This window comes from Pseudophryne corroboree, unplaced genomic scaffold (assembly GCF_028390025.1).
Source record: "Pseudophryne corroboree isolate aPseCor3 unplaced genomic scaffold, aPseCor3.hap2 scaffold_2117, whole genome shotgun sequence".
NCBI lineage: Eukaryota > Metazoa > Chordata > Amphibia > Anura > Myobatrachidae > Pseudophryne > Pseudophryne corroboree.
The window spans coordinates 15734-31005 of NW_026968761.1; the positions used below are offsets into that span (position 1 = coordinate 15734).

A 15272-nucleotide genomic window follows, 5' to 3' on the forward strand; every position below is an offset into this window, starting at 1 on the left:
TCCTGGCTGTCAGTGATGCAGCCCCACTGCTCCCACTCTCTCCGTACTCATACATACATGCCTTTCTGGGAGTGTCTCGTCCTGGTTGTCAGTGATGCAGCCCCACTGCTCTCACTCTCTCCGTACTCATACATACATGCCTTTCTGGGAGTGTCTCGTCCTGGTTGTCAGTCATGCAGCCCCACTGCTCCCACTTTCTCCGTACTCATACATACATGCCTTTCTGGGAGTGTCTCGTCCTGGTTGTCAGTGATGCAGCCCCACTGCTCTCACTCTCTCCGTACTCATACATACATGCCTTTCTGGGAGTGTCTCGTCCTGGTCAGTGATGCAGCCCCACTGCTCTCACTCTCTCCGTACTCATACATACATGCCTTTCTGGGAGTGTCTCGTCCTGGTCACTGATGCAGCCCCACTGCGCCCACTCTCTCTGTACTCATACATACATGCCTTTCTGGGAGTGTCTCGTCCTGGGTGTCAGTGATGCAGCCCCACTGCTCCCACTCTCTCTGTACTCATACATACATGCCTTTCTGGGAGTGTCTCGTCCTGGTTGTCAGTGATGCAGCCCCACTGCGCCCACTCTCTCCGTACTCATACATACATGCCTTTCTGGGAGTGTCTCGTCCTGGTTGTCAGTGATGCAGCCCCACTGCTCCCACTCTCTCCGTACTCATACATACATGTCTTTCTGAGAGTGTCTCATCCTGGTCAGTGATGCAGCCCCACTGCGCCCACTCTCTCCGTACTCATACATACATGCCTTTCTGGGAGTGTCTCGTCCTGGGTGTCAGTCATGCAGCCCCACTGCTCCCACTCTCTCCGTACTCATACATACATGTCTTTCTGGGAGTGTCTCGTCCTGGGTGTCAGTGATGCAGCCCCACTGCGCCCACTCTCTCTGTACTCATACATACATACCTTTCTGGGAGTGTCTCGTCCTGGGTGTCAGTGATGCAGCCCCACTGCTCCCACTCTCTCTGTACTCATACATACATGCCTTTCTGGGAGTGTCTCGTCCTGGTCAGTCATGCAGCCCCACTGCTCCCACTCTCTCTGTACTCATACATACATGCCTTTCTGGGAGTGTCTCGTCCTGGGTGTCAGTGATGCAGCCCCACTGCTCCCACTCTCTCCGTACTCATACATACATGCCTTTCTGGGAGTGTCTCGTCCTGGCTGTCAGTGATGCAGCCCCACTGCGCCCACTCTCTCCGTACTCATACATACATGTCTTTCTGGGAGTGTCTCGTCCTGGTTGTCAGTGATGCAGCCCCACTGCTCTCACTCTCTCCGTACTCATACATACATGCCTTTCTGGGAGTGTCTCGTCCTGGTCAGTCATGCAGCCCCACTGCGCCCACTCTCTCCGTACTCATACATACATGCCTTTCTGGGAGTGTCTCGTCCTGGTCAGTGATGCAGCCCCACTGCTCCCACTCTCTCCGTACTCATACATACATGCCTTTCTGGGAGTGTCTCATCCTGGCTGTCAGTCATGCAGCCCCACTGCGCCCACTCTCTCCGTACTCATACATACATGCCTTTCTGGGAGTGTCTCGTCCTGGGTGTCAGTGATGCAGCCCCACTGCGCCCACTCTTTCCGTACTCATACATACATGCCTTTCTGGGAGTGTCTCGTCCTGGCTGTCAGTCATGCAGCCCCACTGCACCCACTCTCTCCGTACTCATACATACATGCCTTTCTGGGAGTGTCTCGTCCTGGGTGTCAGTGATGCAGCCCCACTGCTCCCACTCTCTCCGTACTCATGCATACATGTCTTTCTGGGAGTGTCTCATCCTGGCTGTCAGTGATGCAGCCCCACTGCGCCCACTCTCTCCGTACTCATACATACATGCCTTTCTGGGAGTGTCTCGTCCTGGTCAGTGATGCAGCCCCACTGATCCCACTCTCTCCGTACTCATACATACATGCCTTTCTGGGAGTGTCTCGTCCTGGGTGTCAGTGATGCAGCCCCACTGCGCGCACTCTTTCCGTACTCATACATACATGCCTTTCTGGGAGTGTCTCGTCCTGGGTGTCAGTGATGCAGCCCCACTGCGCCCACTCTCTCCGTACTCATACATACATGCCTTTCTGGGAGTGTCTCGTCCTGGTCAGTGATGCAGCCCCACTGCTCCCACTCTCTCCGTACTCATACATACATGCCTTTCTGGGAGTGTCTCGTCCTGGGTGTCAGTCATGCAGCCCCACTGCTCCCACTCTCTCCGTACTCATACATACATGCCTTTCTGGGAGTGTCTCGTCCTGGTCAGTGATGCAGCCCCACTGCTCTCACTCTCTCCGTACTCATACATACATGCCTTTCTGGGAGTGTCTCGTCCTGGTCACTGATGCAGCCCCACTGCGCCCACTCTCTCTGTACTCATACATACATGCCTTTCTGGGAGTGTCTCATCCTGGTCAGTCATGCAGCCCCACTGCTCCCACTCTCTCCGTACTCATACATACATGTCTTTCTGGGAGTGTCTCGTCCTGGTCACTGATGCAGCCCCACTGCGCCCACTCTCTCTGTACTCATACATACATGCCTTTCTGGGAGTGTCTCATCCTGGTCAGTCATGCAGCCCCACTGCGCCCACTCTCTCCGTACTCATACATACATGCCTTTCTGGGAGTGTCTCGTCCTGGGTGTCAGTCATGCAGCCCCACTGCGCCCACTCTCTCTGTACTCATACATACATGCCTTTCTGGGAGTGTCTCGTCCTGGCTGTCAGTCATGCAGCCCCACTGCGCCCACTCTCTCCGTACTCATACATACATGCCTTTCTGGGAGTGTCTCGTCCTGGTTGTCAGTGATGCAGCCCCACTGCGCCCACTCTCTCCGTACTCATACATACATGCCTTTCTGGGAGTGTCTCGTCCTGGGTGTCAGTGATGCAGCCCCACTGCGCCCACTCTCTCCGTACTCATACATACATGCCTTTCTGGGAGTGTCTCATCCTGGTCAGTCATGCAGCCCCACTGCGCCCACTCTCTCCGTACTCATACATACATGCCTTTCTGGGAGTGTCTCGTCCTGGCTGTCAGTGATGCAGCCCCACTGCGCCCACTCTCTCCGTACTCATACATACATGTCTTTCTGGGAGTGTCTCGTCCTGGTCAGTGATGCAGCCCCACTGCTCCCACTCTCTCTGTACTCATACATACATGCCTTTCTGGGAGTGTCTCGTCCTGGTTGTCAGTGATGCAGCCCCACTGCTCCCACTCTCTCTGTACTCATACATACATGCCTTTCTGGGAGTGTCTCGTCCTGGGTGTCAGTCATGCAGCCCCACTGCGCCCACTCTCATCGTACTCATACATACATGCCTTTCTGGGAGTGTCTCGTCCTGGTCACTGATGCAGCCCCACTGCGCCCACTCTCTCTGTACTCATACATATATGCCTTTCTGGGAGTGTCTCGTCCTGGGTGTCAGTGATGCAGCCCCACTGCGCCCACTCTCTCCGTACTCATACATACATGTCTTTCTGGGAGTGTCTCATCCTGGTTGTCAGTGATGCAGCCCCACTGCTCCCAGTCTCTCCGTACTCATACATACATGTCTTTCTGGGAGTGTCTCGTCCTGGGTGTCAGTGATGCAGCCCCACTGCTCCCACTCTCTCCGTACTCATACATACATGTCTTTCTGGGAGTGTCTCGTCCTGGTTGTCAGTGATGCAGCCCCACTGCGCCCACTCTCTCCGTACTCATACATACATGCCTTTCTGGGAGTGTCTCGTCCTGGCTGTCAGTGATGCAGCCCCACTGCGCCCACTCTCTCCATACTCATACATACATGCCTTTCTGGGAGTGTCTCGTCCTGGTCAGTCATGCAGCCCCACTGCGCCCACTCTCTCTGTACTCATACATACATGCCTTTCTGGGAGTGTCTCGTCCTGGTCAGTGATGCAGCCCCACTGCTCCCACTCTCTCCGTACTCATACATACATGTCTTTCTGGGAGTGTCTCGTCCTGGGTGTCAGTCATGCAGCCCCACTGCTCCCACTCTCTCCGTACTCATACATACATGCCTTTCTGGGAGTGTCTCGTCCTGGTCAGTGATGCAGCCCCACTGCGCCCACTCTCTCCGTACTCATACATACATGTCTTTCTGGGAGTGTCTCGTCCTGGGTGTCAGTGATGCAGCCCCACTGCTCTCACTCTCTCCGTACTCATACATACATGCCTTTCTGGGAGTGTCTCGTCCTGGTCACTGATGCAGCCCCACTGCACCCACTCTCTCCGTACTCATACATACATGCCTTTCTGGGAGTGTCTCATCCTGGTCACTGATGCAGCCCCACTGCGCCCACTCTCTCTGTACTCATACATACATGCCTTTCTGGGAGTGTCTCGTCCTGGTTGTCAGTGATGCAGCCCCACTGCTCCCACTCTCTCTGTACTCATACATACATGCCTTTCTGGGAGTGTCTCGTCCTGGGTGTCAGTCATGCAGCCCCACTGCGCCCACTCTCATCGTACTCATACATACATGCCTTTCTGGGAGTGTCTCGTCCTGGTCACTGATGCAGCCCCACTGCGCCCACTCTCTCTGTACTCATACATATATGCCTTTCTGGGAGTGTCTCGTCCTGGGTGTCAGTGATGCAGCCCCACTGCGCCCACTCTCTCCGTACTCATACATACATGTCTTTCTGGGAGTGTCTCATCCTGGTTGTCAGTGATGCAGCCCCACTGCTCCCAGTCTCTCCGTACTCATACATACATGTCTTTCTGGGAGTGTCTCGTCCTGGGTGTCAGTGATGCAGCCCCACTGCTCCCACTCTCTCCGTACTCATACATACATGTCTTTCTGGGAGTGTCTCGTCCTGGTTGTCAGTGATGCAGCCCCACTGCGCCCACTCTCTCCGTACTCATACATACATGCCTTTCTGGGAGTGTCTCGTCCTGGCTGTCAGTGATGCAGCCCCACTGCGCCCACTCTCTCCATACTCATACATACATGCCTTTCTGGGAGTGTCTCGTCCTGGTCAGTCATGCAGCCCCACTGCGCCCACTCTCTCTGTACTCATACATACATGCCTTTCTGGGAGTGTCTCGTCCTGGTCAGTGATGCAGCCCCACTGCTCCCACTCTCTCCGTACTCATACATACATGTCTTTCTGGGAGTGTCTCGTCCTGGGTGTCAGTCATGCAGCCCCACTGCTCCCACTCTCTCCGTACTCATACATACATGCCTTTCTGGGAGTGTCTCGTCCTGGTCAGTGATGCAGCCCCACTGCGCCCACTCTCTCCGTACTCATACATACATGTCTTTCTGGGAGTGTCTCGTCCTGGGTGTCAGTGATGCAGCCCCACTGCTCTCACTCTCTCCGTACTCATACATACATGCCTTTCTGGGAGTGTCTCGTCCTGGTCACTGATGCAGCCCCACTGCACCCACTCTCTCCGTACTCATACATACATGCCTTTCTGGGAGTGTCTCATCCTGGTCACTGATGCAGCCCCACTGCGCCCACTCTCTCTGTACTCATACATACATGCCTTTCTGGGAGTGTCTCGTCCTGGGTGTCAGTGATGCAGCCCCACTGCTCCCACTCTCTCTGTACTCATACATACATGCCTTTCTGGGAGTGTCTCGTCCTGGGTGTCAGTGATGCAGCCCCACTGCTCCCACTCTCTCTGTACTCATACATACATGCCTTTCTGGGAGTGTCTCGTCCTGGTCAGTGATGCAGCCCCACTGCGCCCACTCTCTCCGTACTCATACATACATGCCTTTCTGGGAGTGTCTCGTCCTGGTTGTCAGTCATGCAGCCCCACTGCTCCCACTCTCTCTGTACTCATACATACATGCCTTTCTGGGAGTGTCTCGTCCTGGTCAGTGATGCAGCCCCACTGCTCCCACTCTCTCCGTACTCATACATACATGCCTTTCTGGGAGTGTCTCGTCCTGGCTGTCAGTCATGCAGCCCCACTGCTCCCACTCTCTCCGTACTCATACATACATGCCTTTCTGGGAGTGTCTCGTCCTGGTCAGTGATGCAGCCCCACTGCTCTCACTCTCTCCGTACTCATACATACATGCCTTTCTGGGAGTGTCTCGTCCTGGTCACTGATGCAGCCCCACTGCGCCCACTCTCTCTGTACTCATACATACATGCCTTTCTGGGAGTGTCTCGTCCTGGGTGTCAGTGATGCAGCCCCACTGCTCCCACTCTCTCTGTACTCATACATACATGCCTTTCTGGGAGTGTCTCGTCCTGGCTGTCAGTCATGCAGCCCCACTGCGCCCACTCTCTCCGTACTCATACATACATGCCTTTCTGGGAGTGTCTCATCCTGGTCAGTCATGCAGCCCCACTGCGCCCACTCTCTCCGTACTCATACATACATGCCTTTCTGGGAGTGTCTCGTCCTGGCTGTCAGTGATGCAGCCCCACTGCTCCCACTCTCTCCGTACTCATACATACATGCCTTTCTGGGAGTGTCTCGTCCTGGGTGTCAGTCATGCAGCCCCACTGCGCCCACTCTCTCTGTACTCATACATACATGCCTATCTGGGAGTGTCTCGTCCTGGTTGTCAGTGATGCAGCCCCACTGCTCCCACTCTCTCTGTACTCATACATACATGCCTTTCTGGGAGTGTCTCGTCCTGGGTGTCAGTCATGCAGCCCCACTGCGCCCACTCTCATCGTACTCATACATACATGCCTTTCTGGGAGTGTCTCGTCCTGGCTGTCAGTGATGCAGCCCCACTGCTCCCACTCTCTCTGTACTCATACATACATGCCTTTCTGGGAGTGTCTCGTCCTGGTTGTCAGTGATGCAGCCCCACTGCTCCCACTCTCTCCGTACTCATACATACATGCCTTTCTGGGAGTGTCTCGTCCTGGTCAGTCATGCAGCCCCACTGCGCCCACTCTCTCTGTACTCATACATACATGCCTTTCTGGGAGTGTCTCGTCCTGGTCAGTGATGCAGCCCCACTGCGCCCACTCTCTCCGTACTCATACATACATGCCTTTATGGGAGTGTCTCGTCCTGGTTGTCAGTCATGCAGCCCCACTGCTCTCACTCTCTCCGTACTCATACGTACATGCCTTTCTGGGAGTGTCTCGTCCTGGTTGTCAGTGATGCAGCCCCACTGCTCCCACTCTCTCCGTACTCATACATACATGCCTTTCTGGGAGTGTCTCATCCTGGTTGTCAGTGATGCAGCCCCACTGCTCCCACTCTCTCTGTACTCATACATACATGCCTTTCTGGGAGTGTCTCATCCTGGTTGTCAGTGATGCAGCCCCACTGCTCCCACTCTCTCCGTACTCATACACACGTCTTTCTGGGAGTGTCTCGTCCTGGTCAGTGATGCAGCCCCACTGCGCCCACTCTCTCCATACTCATACATACATGCCTTTCTGGGAGTGTCTCGTCCTGGTTGTCAGTGATGCAGCCCCACTGCTCCCACTCTCTCTGTACTCATACATACATGTCTTTCTGGGAGTGTCTCGTCCTGGCTGTCAGTGATGCAGCCCCACTGCTCCCACTCTCTCCGTACTCATACATACATGCCTTTCTGGGAGTGTCTCGTCCTGGGTGTCAGTGATGCAGCCCCACTGCGCCCACTCTCTCTGTACTCATACATACATGCCTTTCTGGGAGTGTCTCGTCCTGGGTGTCAGTGATGCAGCCCCACTGCGCCCACTCTCTCTGTACTCATACATACATGCCTTTCTGGGAGTGTCTCATCCTGGTTGTCAGTGATGCAGCCCCACTGCTCCCACTCTCTCTGTACTCATACATACATGCCTTTCTGGGAGTGTCTCGTCCTGGTTGTCAGTGATGCAGCCCCACTGCTCCCACTCTCTCCGTACTCATACATACATGCCTTTCTGGGAGTGTCTCGTCCTGGTCAGTCATGCAGCCCCACTGCTCCCACTCTCTCCGTACTCATACATACATGTCTTTCTGGGAGTGTCTCGTCCTGGTCAGTCATGCAGCCCCACTGCTCCCACTCTCTCCGTACTCATACATACATGTCTTTCTGGGAGTGTCTCGTCCTGGTCAGTCATGCAGCCCCACTGCGCCCACTCTCTCCGTACTCATACATACATGTCTTTCTGGGAGTGTCTCGTCCTGGTCAGTCATGCAGCCCCACTGCTCCCACTCTCTCCGTACTCATACATACATGTCTTTCTGGGAGTGTCTCGTCCTGGCTGTCAGTCATGCAGCCCCACTGCTCTCACTCTCTCCGTACTCATACATACATGTCTTTCTGGGAGTGTCTCGTCCTGGCTGTCAGTGATGCAGCCCCACTGCTCCCACTCTCTCCGTACTCATACATACATGTCTTTCTGGGAGTGTCTCGTCCTGGGTGTCAGTGATGCAGCCCCACTGCGCCCACTCTCTCCGTACTCATACATACATGTCTTTCTGGGAGTGTCTCGTCCTGGGTGTCAGTGATGCAGCCCCACTGCTCCCACTCTCTCTGTACTCATACATACATGTCTTTCTGGGAGTGTCTCGTCCTGGTCAGTGATGCAGCCCCACTGCTCCCACTCTCTCCGTACTCATACATACATGCCTTTCTGGGAGTGTCTCGTCCTGGTCAGTGATGCAGCCCCACTGCTCCCACTCTCTCTGTACTCATACATACATGCCTTTCTGGGAGTGTCTCGTCCTGGCTGTCAGTGATGCAGCCCCACTGCTCTCACTCTCTCCGTACTCATACATACATGCCTTTCTGGGAGTGTCTCGTCCTGGTCAGTGATGCAGCCCCACTGCTCCCACTCTCTCTGTACTCATACATACATGCCTTTCTGGGAGTGTCTCATCCTGGTTGTAAGTGATGCAGCCCCACTGCGCCCACTCTCTCTGTACTCATACATACATGCCTTTCTGGGAGTGTCTCATCCTGGTTGTAAGTGATGCAGCCCCACTGCGCCCACTCTCTCTGTACTCATACATACATGCCTTTCTGGGAGTGTCTCGTCCTGGTCAGTGATGCAGCCCCACTGCTCCCACTCTCTCTGTACTCATACATACATGTCTTTCTGGGAGTGTCTCATCCTGGTTGTAAGTGATGCAGCCCCACTGCGCCCACTCTCTCTGTACTCATACATACATGTCTTTCTGGGAGTGTCTCGTCCTGGTCAGTGATGCAGCCCCACTGCTCCCACTCTCTCTGTACTCATACATACATGCCTTTCTGGGAGTGTCTCGTCCTGGTCAGTGATGCAGCCCCACTGCGCCCACTCTCTCCGTACTCATACATACATGTCTTTCTGGGAGTGTCTCGTCCTGGGTGTCAGTCATGCAGCCCCACTGCTCCCACTCTCTCCATACTCATACATACATGTCTTTCTGGGAGTGTCTCGTCCTGGCTGTCAGTGATGCAGCCCCACTGCTCCCACTCTCTCTGTACTCATACATACATGCCTTTCTGGGAGTGTCTCGTCCTGGGTGTCAGTCATGCAGCCCCACTGCTCCCACTCTCTCCATACTCATACATACATGCCTTTCTGGGAGTGTCTCGTCCTGGGTGTCAGTCATGCAGCCCCACTGCTCCCACTCTCTCCGTACTCATACATACATGCCTTTCTGGGAGTGTCTCGTCCTGGCTGTCAGTCATGCAGCCCCACTGCTCCCACTCTCTCCATACTCATACATACATGCCTTTCTGGGAGTGTCTCGTCCTGGGTGTCAGTCATGCAGCCCCACTGCTCCCACTCTCTCCGTACTCATACATACATGCCTTTCTGGGAGTGTCTCGTCCTGGTCAGTGATGCAGCCCCACTGCGCCCACTCTCTCCGTACTCATACATACATGTCTTTCTGGGAGTGTCTCGTCCTGGGTGTCAGTCATGCAGCCCCACTGCTCCCACTCTCTCCATACTCATACATACATGTCTTTCTGGGAGTGTCTCGTCCTGGCTGTCAGTGATGCAGCCCCACTGCTCCCACTCTCTCTGTACTCATACATACATGCCTTTCTGGGAGTGTCTCGTCCTGGGTGTCAGTCATGCAGCCCCACTGCTCCCACTCTCTCCATACTCATACATACATGCCTTTCTGGGAGTGTCTCGTCCTGGGTGTCAGTCATGCAGCCCCACTGCTCCCACTCTCTCCGTACTCATACATACATGCCTTTCTGGGAGTGTCTCGTCCTGGCTGTCAGTGATGCAGCCCCACTGCGCCCACTCTCTCCGTACTCATACATACATGCCTTTCTGGGAGTGTCTCGTCCTGGTCAGTCATGCAGCCCCACTGCTCCCACTCTCTCTGTACTCATACATACATGCCTTTCTGGGAGTGTCTCGTCCTGGTTGTCAGTGATGCAGCCCCACTGCTCCCAGTCTCTCCGTACTCATACGTACATGCCTTTCTGGGAGTGTCTCTTCCTGGCTGTCAGTGATGCAGCCCCACTGCTCCCAGTCTCTCCGTACTCATACGTACATGCCTTTCTGGGAGTGTCTCGTCCTGGGTGTCAGTGATGCAGCCCCACTGCTCCCACTCTCTCTGTACTCATACATACATGCCTTTCTGGGAGTGTCTCGTCCTGGCTGTCAGTGATGCAGCCCCACTGCGCCCACTCTCTCCGTACTCATACATACATGCCTTTCTGGGAGTGTCTCGTCCTGGCTGTCAGTGATGCAGCCCCACTGCGCCCACTCTCTCCGTACTCATACATACATGCCTTTCTGGGAGTGTCTCGTCCTGGGTGTCAGTGATGCAGCCCCACTGCTCCCACTCTCTCCGTACTCATGCATACATGCCTTTCTGGGAGTGTCTCGTCCTGGTTGTCAGTGAGACAGTGTCTCTGGCACAGCTGTGTAATCATGATGTGAGTGTGTGTGCTGAGTAGAGAGTACTGCTAGCAGCAAGTCTTACAGCTTAACTGCAGTGAATCAGTGTGGTGGGGGTGGAGGGGAGAAGGGGGTTGCTACACCAATGAGACAAGGAGAGGAGGAGTGGTTGGATGGAACTCACACAGCAGGTGGTGAAAAGCTTAAAAAGGAGGAGTGGTTGGAAGAGGAAGGAGCTAGTAGGCTCAGAAAGGATTAGTAAGGACTCTCAAGGGAAATTGGAGTGGGATCCCCCAGGTACCAAACTGGGTAAAGAGCAGCTTTTAGGAAGGAAATTGTTGAGCCAGTCCCTGTGGTTGTCCCTTCTCTGCCTCATGTGGGGTGGATCCTTGGACTTTCCAGTTCCTCAGGAGGCTGTGGATTTTTCTTGCCCACTACCTGGTGGGTCTGTGGTCATCTCAGGCCATGAACCTCCCAGATGCCTGGACTCCAGATAAACATGACATGGTCATGGAGATGGTCCTGGGCTCTGTAGAGGAGGAGGTGGAACAAGCAAAGGAAAGTTGTGTCCCTTCTGAAGGGGCAATGGTGGACATTGTGAATGGTGAATGGTGAAGGGAAGGTTTTTGTGGGTGAAGAGGGAGTTATTCCATATATAGCAGAAACATGGGTCCTCAGCCTATACGATGTGCCACCATTAATGTGGCTTCTGTCTTGTCCGACCAAGCTTGATCTATGGGCTGATTTTTTTTTATTTCTGCAGTAGACTAGAATAAGCCCAGACAGTCCCACTTCCATTATACCACCTGAATGTGACGGTCAGTGACCACCGTGCCATCACTTACCTGTATGATTACACGAAACAGAATGATGGAAAACTTACACGGTTTCTTTACATCTTCTGGGGTCCACTCCGAGATTAGACATTATGGCGTAATTACTCAGACGGGAATATAAAACAGATAAAAAAATAAAAGCTATAATGCAATAATTAGATGCAAACAAAAGCTTTTATTATGAAATCATACATAGGAGTATCCGCACCATATAGATGTAACATACAACAAACCACCGCAGATGGAACCCGGGTGACTCTAATGCACATGGTAATGTACAGGGTATATATGGATAGGATCTTGTATCAGAAAACACTCAGCACTCCTGATCAAGATGAGTGTCTGCAACAAGTTAGGCAAACTAGAAGTGAAAACACGTTCCAATGGCCGCCATATTGTCGTGTAGCAATACAGATTGTGCAAACTGGTATTAGACATTCACATTTACACAAAGCACAAGACACAAAATAAACAGCAGAAAAAAGACCTAAGCATTTAGGATGTATTATTTAGGAAGTAAATAGAGGTACATTAATGAAAAGCGTGAGTAGCAGTCATCAGTCTATTTGTGACGTTCTCTAGAGTGGTGGTCTCTTGGACTGTGCAAGGCAGTACGTTCCATGGTAAGGGTTGCAAAGTTAAAAATTTGACCCTTAAATGAATGACAGGAGATTCTTGGTACTGCTGGTAACAGTCCTTCATCTGTAGAAGCAAGCAAGCAGGGCAGTAAGGAGGCAGAAGCTGCTTCTAGCACCTTGGACCATGTAATGTTGGGCTGGGAAGGTCAGTTAGCCAATTATGAAATAGATTTGTCATCTTACAGGCAGCCGGTGAAGGGAGCAGAGAATGGGTGTTATGTGGCAGGAACGGGCTGGTTAGGTAACAGCTTGGCTGCTGCATTATGTACTATCTGCAAGCTCTGTAATTATTTTGCTGGGTGACCCAGGTAGATGGCATTGCAGTAGTCTATGAACTTCCGAGGGAATCAAGTGTTTGATTCTGGCTATGGTCCACAGATGGAAGAATGAGGATTTGTATGTGGCAGATACCTGATGTCTGTGTCAGCCACATACTAGGACAACACAAAGATTCAGCACACGTTCAGTATTTTGCGATTCTGAACACCAAAGCATAAATCCAGATGGTTGGTAAAGTCTTGTCCTTTATTGGGGAGCTTCTATTATGTTTCACAAAGACTGAGTCACAGCCAACTGGCATCATCCACCCCTGGCGCTCAGCTAGACAACCATTTATTGGTATTAGGTTCTCAGTACATGGAGCAAAAAGCAGGTCATCTGCATAGCAGTGGTAGACCAGGCCATGACGTCTGATTATATCACCCAGTGCTAGCATGTATATTTTATAAAGCATAGGAGATAGGATTCACCCTTGAGGAACATTGCATGACAGTGATGATTATACTCCAGAAGATTTAAATGGTTCCGTACTTGGGTAATGTCTAATGTGTTCAACAAGAGCGGATTTATTTCTCTCACAGCATGAAAATGGCTTCTCACCTGTGTGACTTCTCTGATGTGTAACAAGAGATGATTTCTGTGTAAACCATTTCCCACACTCAGAACAGGAAAACGGCTTCTCACCTGTGTGACTTCTCTGATGTGTAACAAGAGATGATTTCTGTGTAAACCATTTCCCACACTCAGAACAGGAAAACGGCTTCTCACCTGTGTGACTTCTCTGATGTTTAACAAGAACTGATTTAAATGCGAAACATTTCCCACACTCAGAACAGGAAAACGGCTTCACACCTGTGTGATTTCTCTGATGTGTAGCAAGATTTGAGTTGCGGGCAAAACATTTCCCACACTCAGAACAGGAAAACGGCTTCTCACCTGTGTGACTTCTCTGATGTGTAACAAGAGCTGATTTCTTTGTAAAACATTTCCCACACTCAGAACAGGAAAACGGCTTCTCACCTGTGTGACTTCTCTGATGTGTAACAAGAGCTGATTTCTTTGTAAAACATTTCCCACACTCAGAACAGGAAAACGGCTTCTCACCTGTGTGACTTCTCTGATGTGTAACAAGAGCTGATTTCTTTGTAAAACATTTCCCACACTCAGAACAGGAAAACGGCTTCTCACCTGTGTGACTTCTCTGATGTGTAACAAGATCTGATTTCCATGCAAAACATTTCCCACACTCAGAACAGGAAAACGGCTTCTCACCTGTGTGATTTCTCTGATGTGTAGCAAGATTTGAGTTGCGTGCAAAACATTTCCCACACTCAGAACAGGAAAACGGCTTCTCACCTGTGTGACTTCTCTGATGTGTAGCAAGATTTGAGTTGCGTGCAAAACATTTCCCACACTCAGAACAGGAAAACGGCTTCTCACCTGTGTGACTTCTCTGATGTATAACAAGATGTGATTTCCGTGCAAAACATTTCCCACACTCATAACAGGAAAACGGCTTCTCACCTGAGTGACTATTCTGATGTTTAACAAGAACTGATTTCAATGCAAAACATTTCCCACACTCAGAACAGGAAAACGGCTTCACACCTGTGTGACTTCTCTGATGTGTAACAAGAGCTGATTTCTGTGTAAAACATTTCCCACACTCAGAACAGGAAAACGGCTTCTCACCTGTGTGACTTCGGTGATGTGTAACAAGAGCTGATTTCTTTGTAAAACATTTCCCACACTCAGAACATATCAGTGGCCTCTCACCTGCCTTAGCTGGATGATGGGTAATAAGCTTTGTGTTCTGTGTAAAACATTTGGCATCTATAGAACACGGAAACACTGTATCTACTCTCAGAGCTGTAACAGATACACCAATATCAGAGTGATCAGGAGAACATTTCCCAGGATCAGGGGGATCAGCTGATAGAGCTGGATATATAATTGGGGTAATGGGGTTATCTCCTGGAGAATCCTGTCTACTGTCATTATCTCTTATGTCACAATCCGGGGATAACATTAGATGTCCTTCTGAGATATTCCTGCTTGTGTGTCCATCTGCTGGAAATAAAATACATTATGGAAAATAAGATTTCTCTGACGTCCTAGTGGATGCTGGGGACTCCGTAAGGACCATGGGGAATAGCGGCTCCGCAGGAGACTGGGCACAAAAGTAAAGCTTTAGAACTACCTGGTGTGCACTGGCTCCTCCCCCTATGATTAGAAATGAGAATAACCGCGCTGTTGCCGGGATTTAAGTGTTTTAGCTGCCCTGAATAAAAATAAACAATTCAAATAGATACTAAAACAAGGCGCTTGTGACGAATGCGCCTCTCATGCTCCTTTCCACAGACGCAGAAAAGGCCTTTGATCGGGTGGATTGGGATTTTATGGAGGCAGTGCTTCGGCGATTGGGTCTGGGGGATGTTTTCTTACAAAAAATTCTCTCATTATATAGGGCCCCATCTGCTCGGATTAGGGTGAATGGCGTCCTCTCGGAGCCCGTATCAATTACTAACGGCACACGCCAGGGTTGCCCGCTGTCACCCTTAATCTTTGTTTTATGCATGGAGGCACTGGCACGTGCGATCAGATGCAACCCTGACATTGTGGGACTACGGGTAGGTAACACTGACCATCGTTTGGCCCTCTTTGCTGATGACTTATTGGCAGTCATAACGAATCCATTGATCTCTCTACCTAACCTTATGAAGGAATTCGCACGGTTCGGAGATATGT

General features: G+C 51.6%; 1 protein-coding gene across 1 annotated transcript in view; it reads right to left on the minus strand.

The window, feature by feature from the left end:
• Window positions 1-11762: 11762 nt before the first annotated feature.
• The window catches only part of LOC135006235 (zinc finger protein OZF-like), a 29181-nt gene continuing 25671 nt past the window's right edge, over window positions 11763-15272 (minus strand). The window contains exon 2 of the mRNA XM_063952006.1: window positions 11763-14591. Within this exon, the coding sequence (XP_063808076.1) occupies window positions 13024-14591 (1568 nt within the window). The 3' untranslated portion in view covers window positions 11763-13023. The remainder of the gene's footprint in view (window positions 14592-15272) is intronic.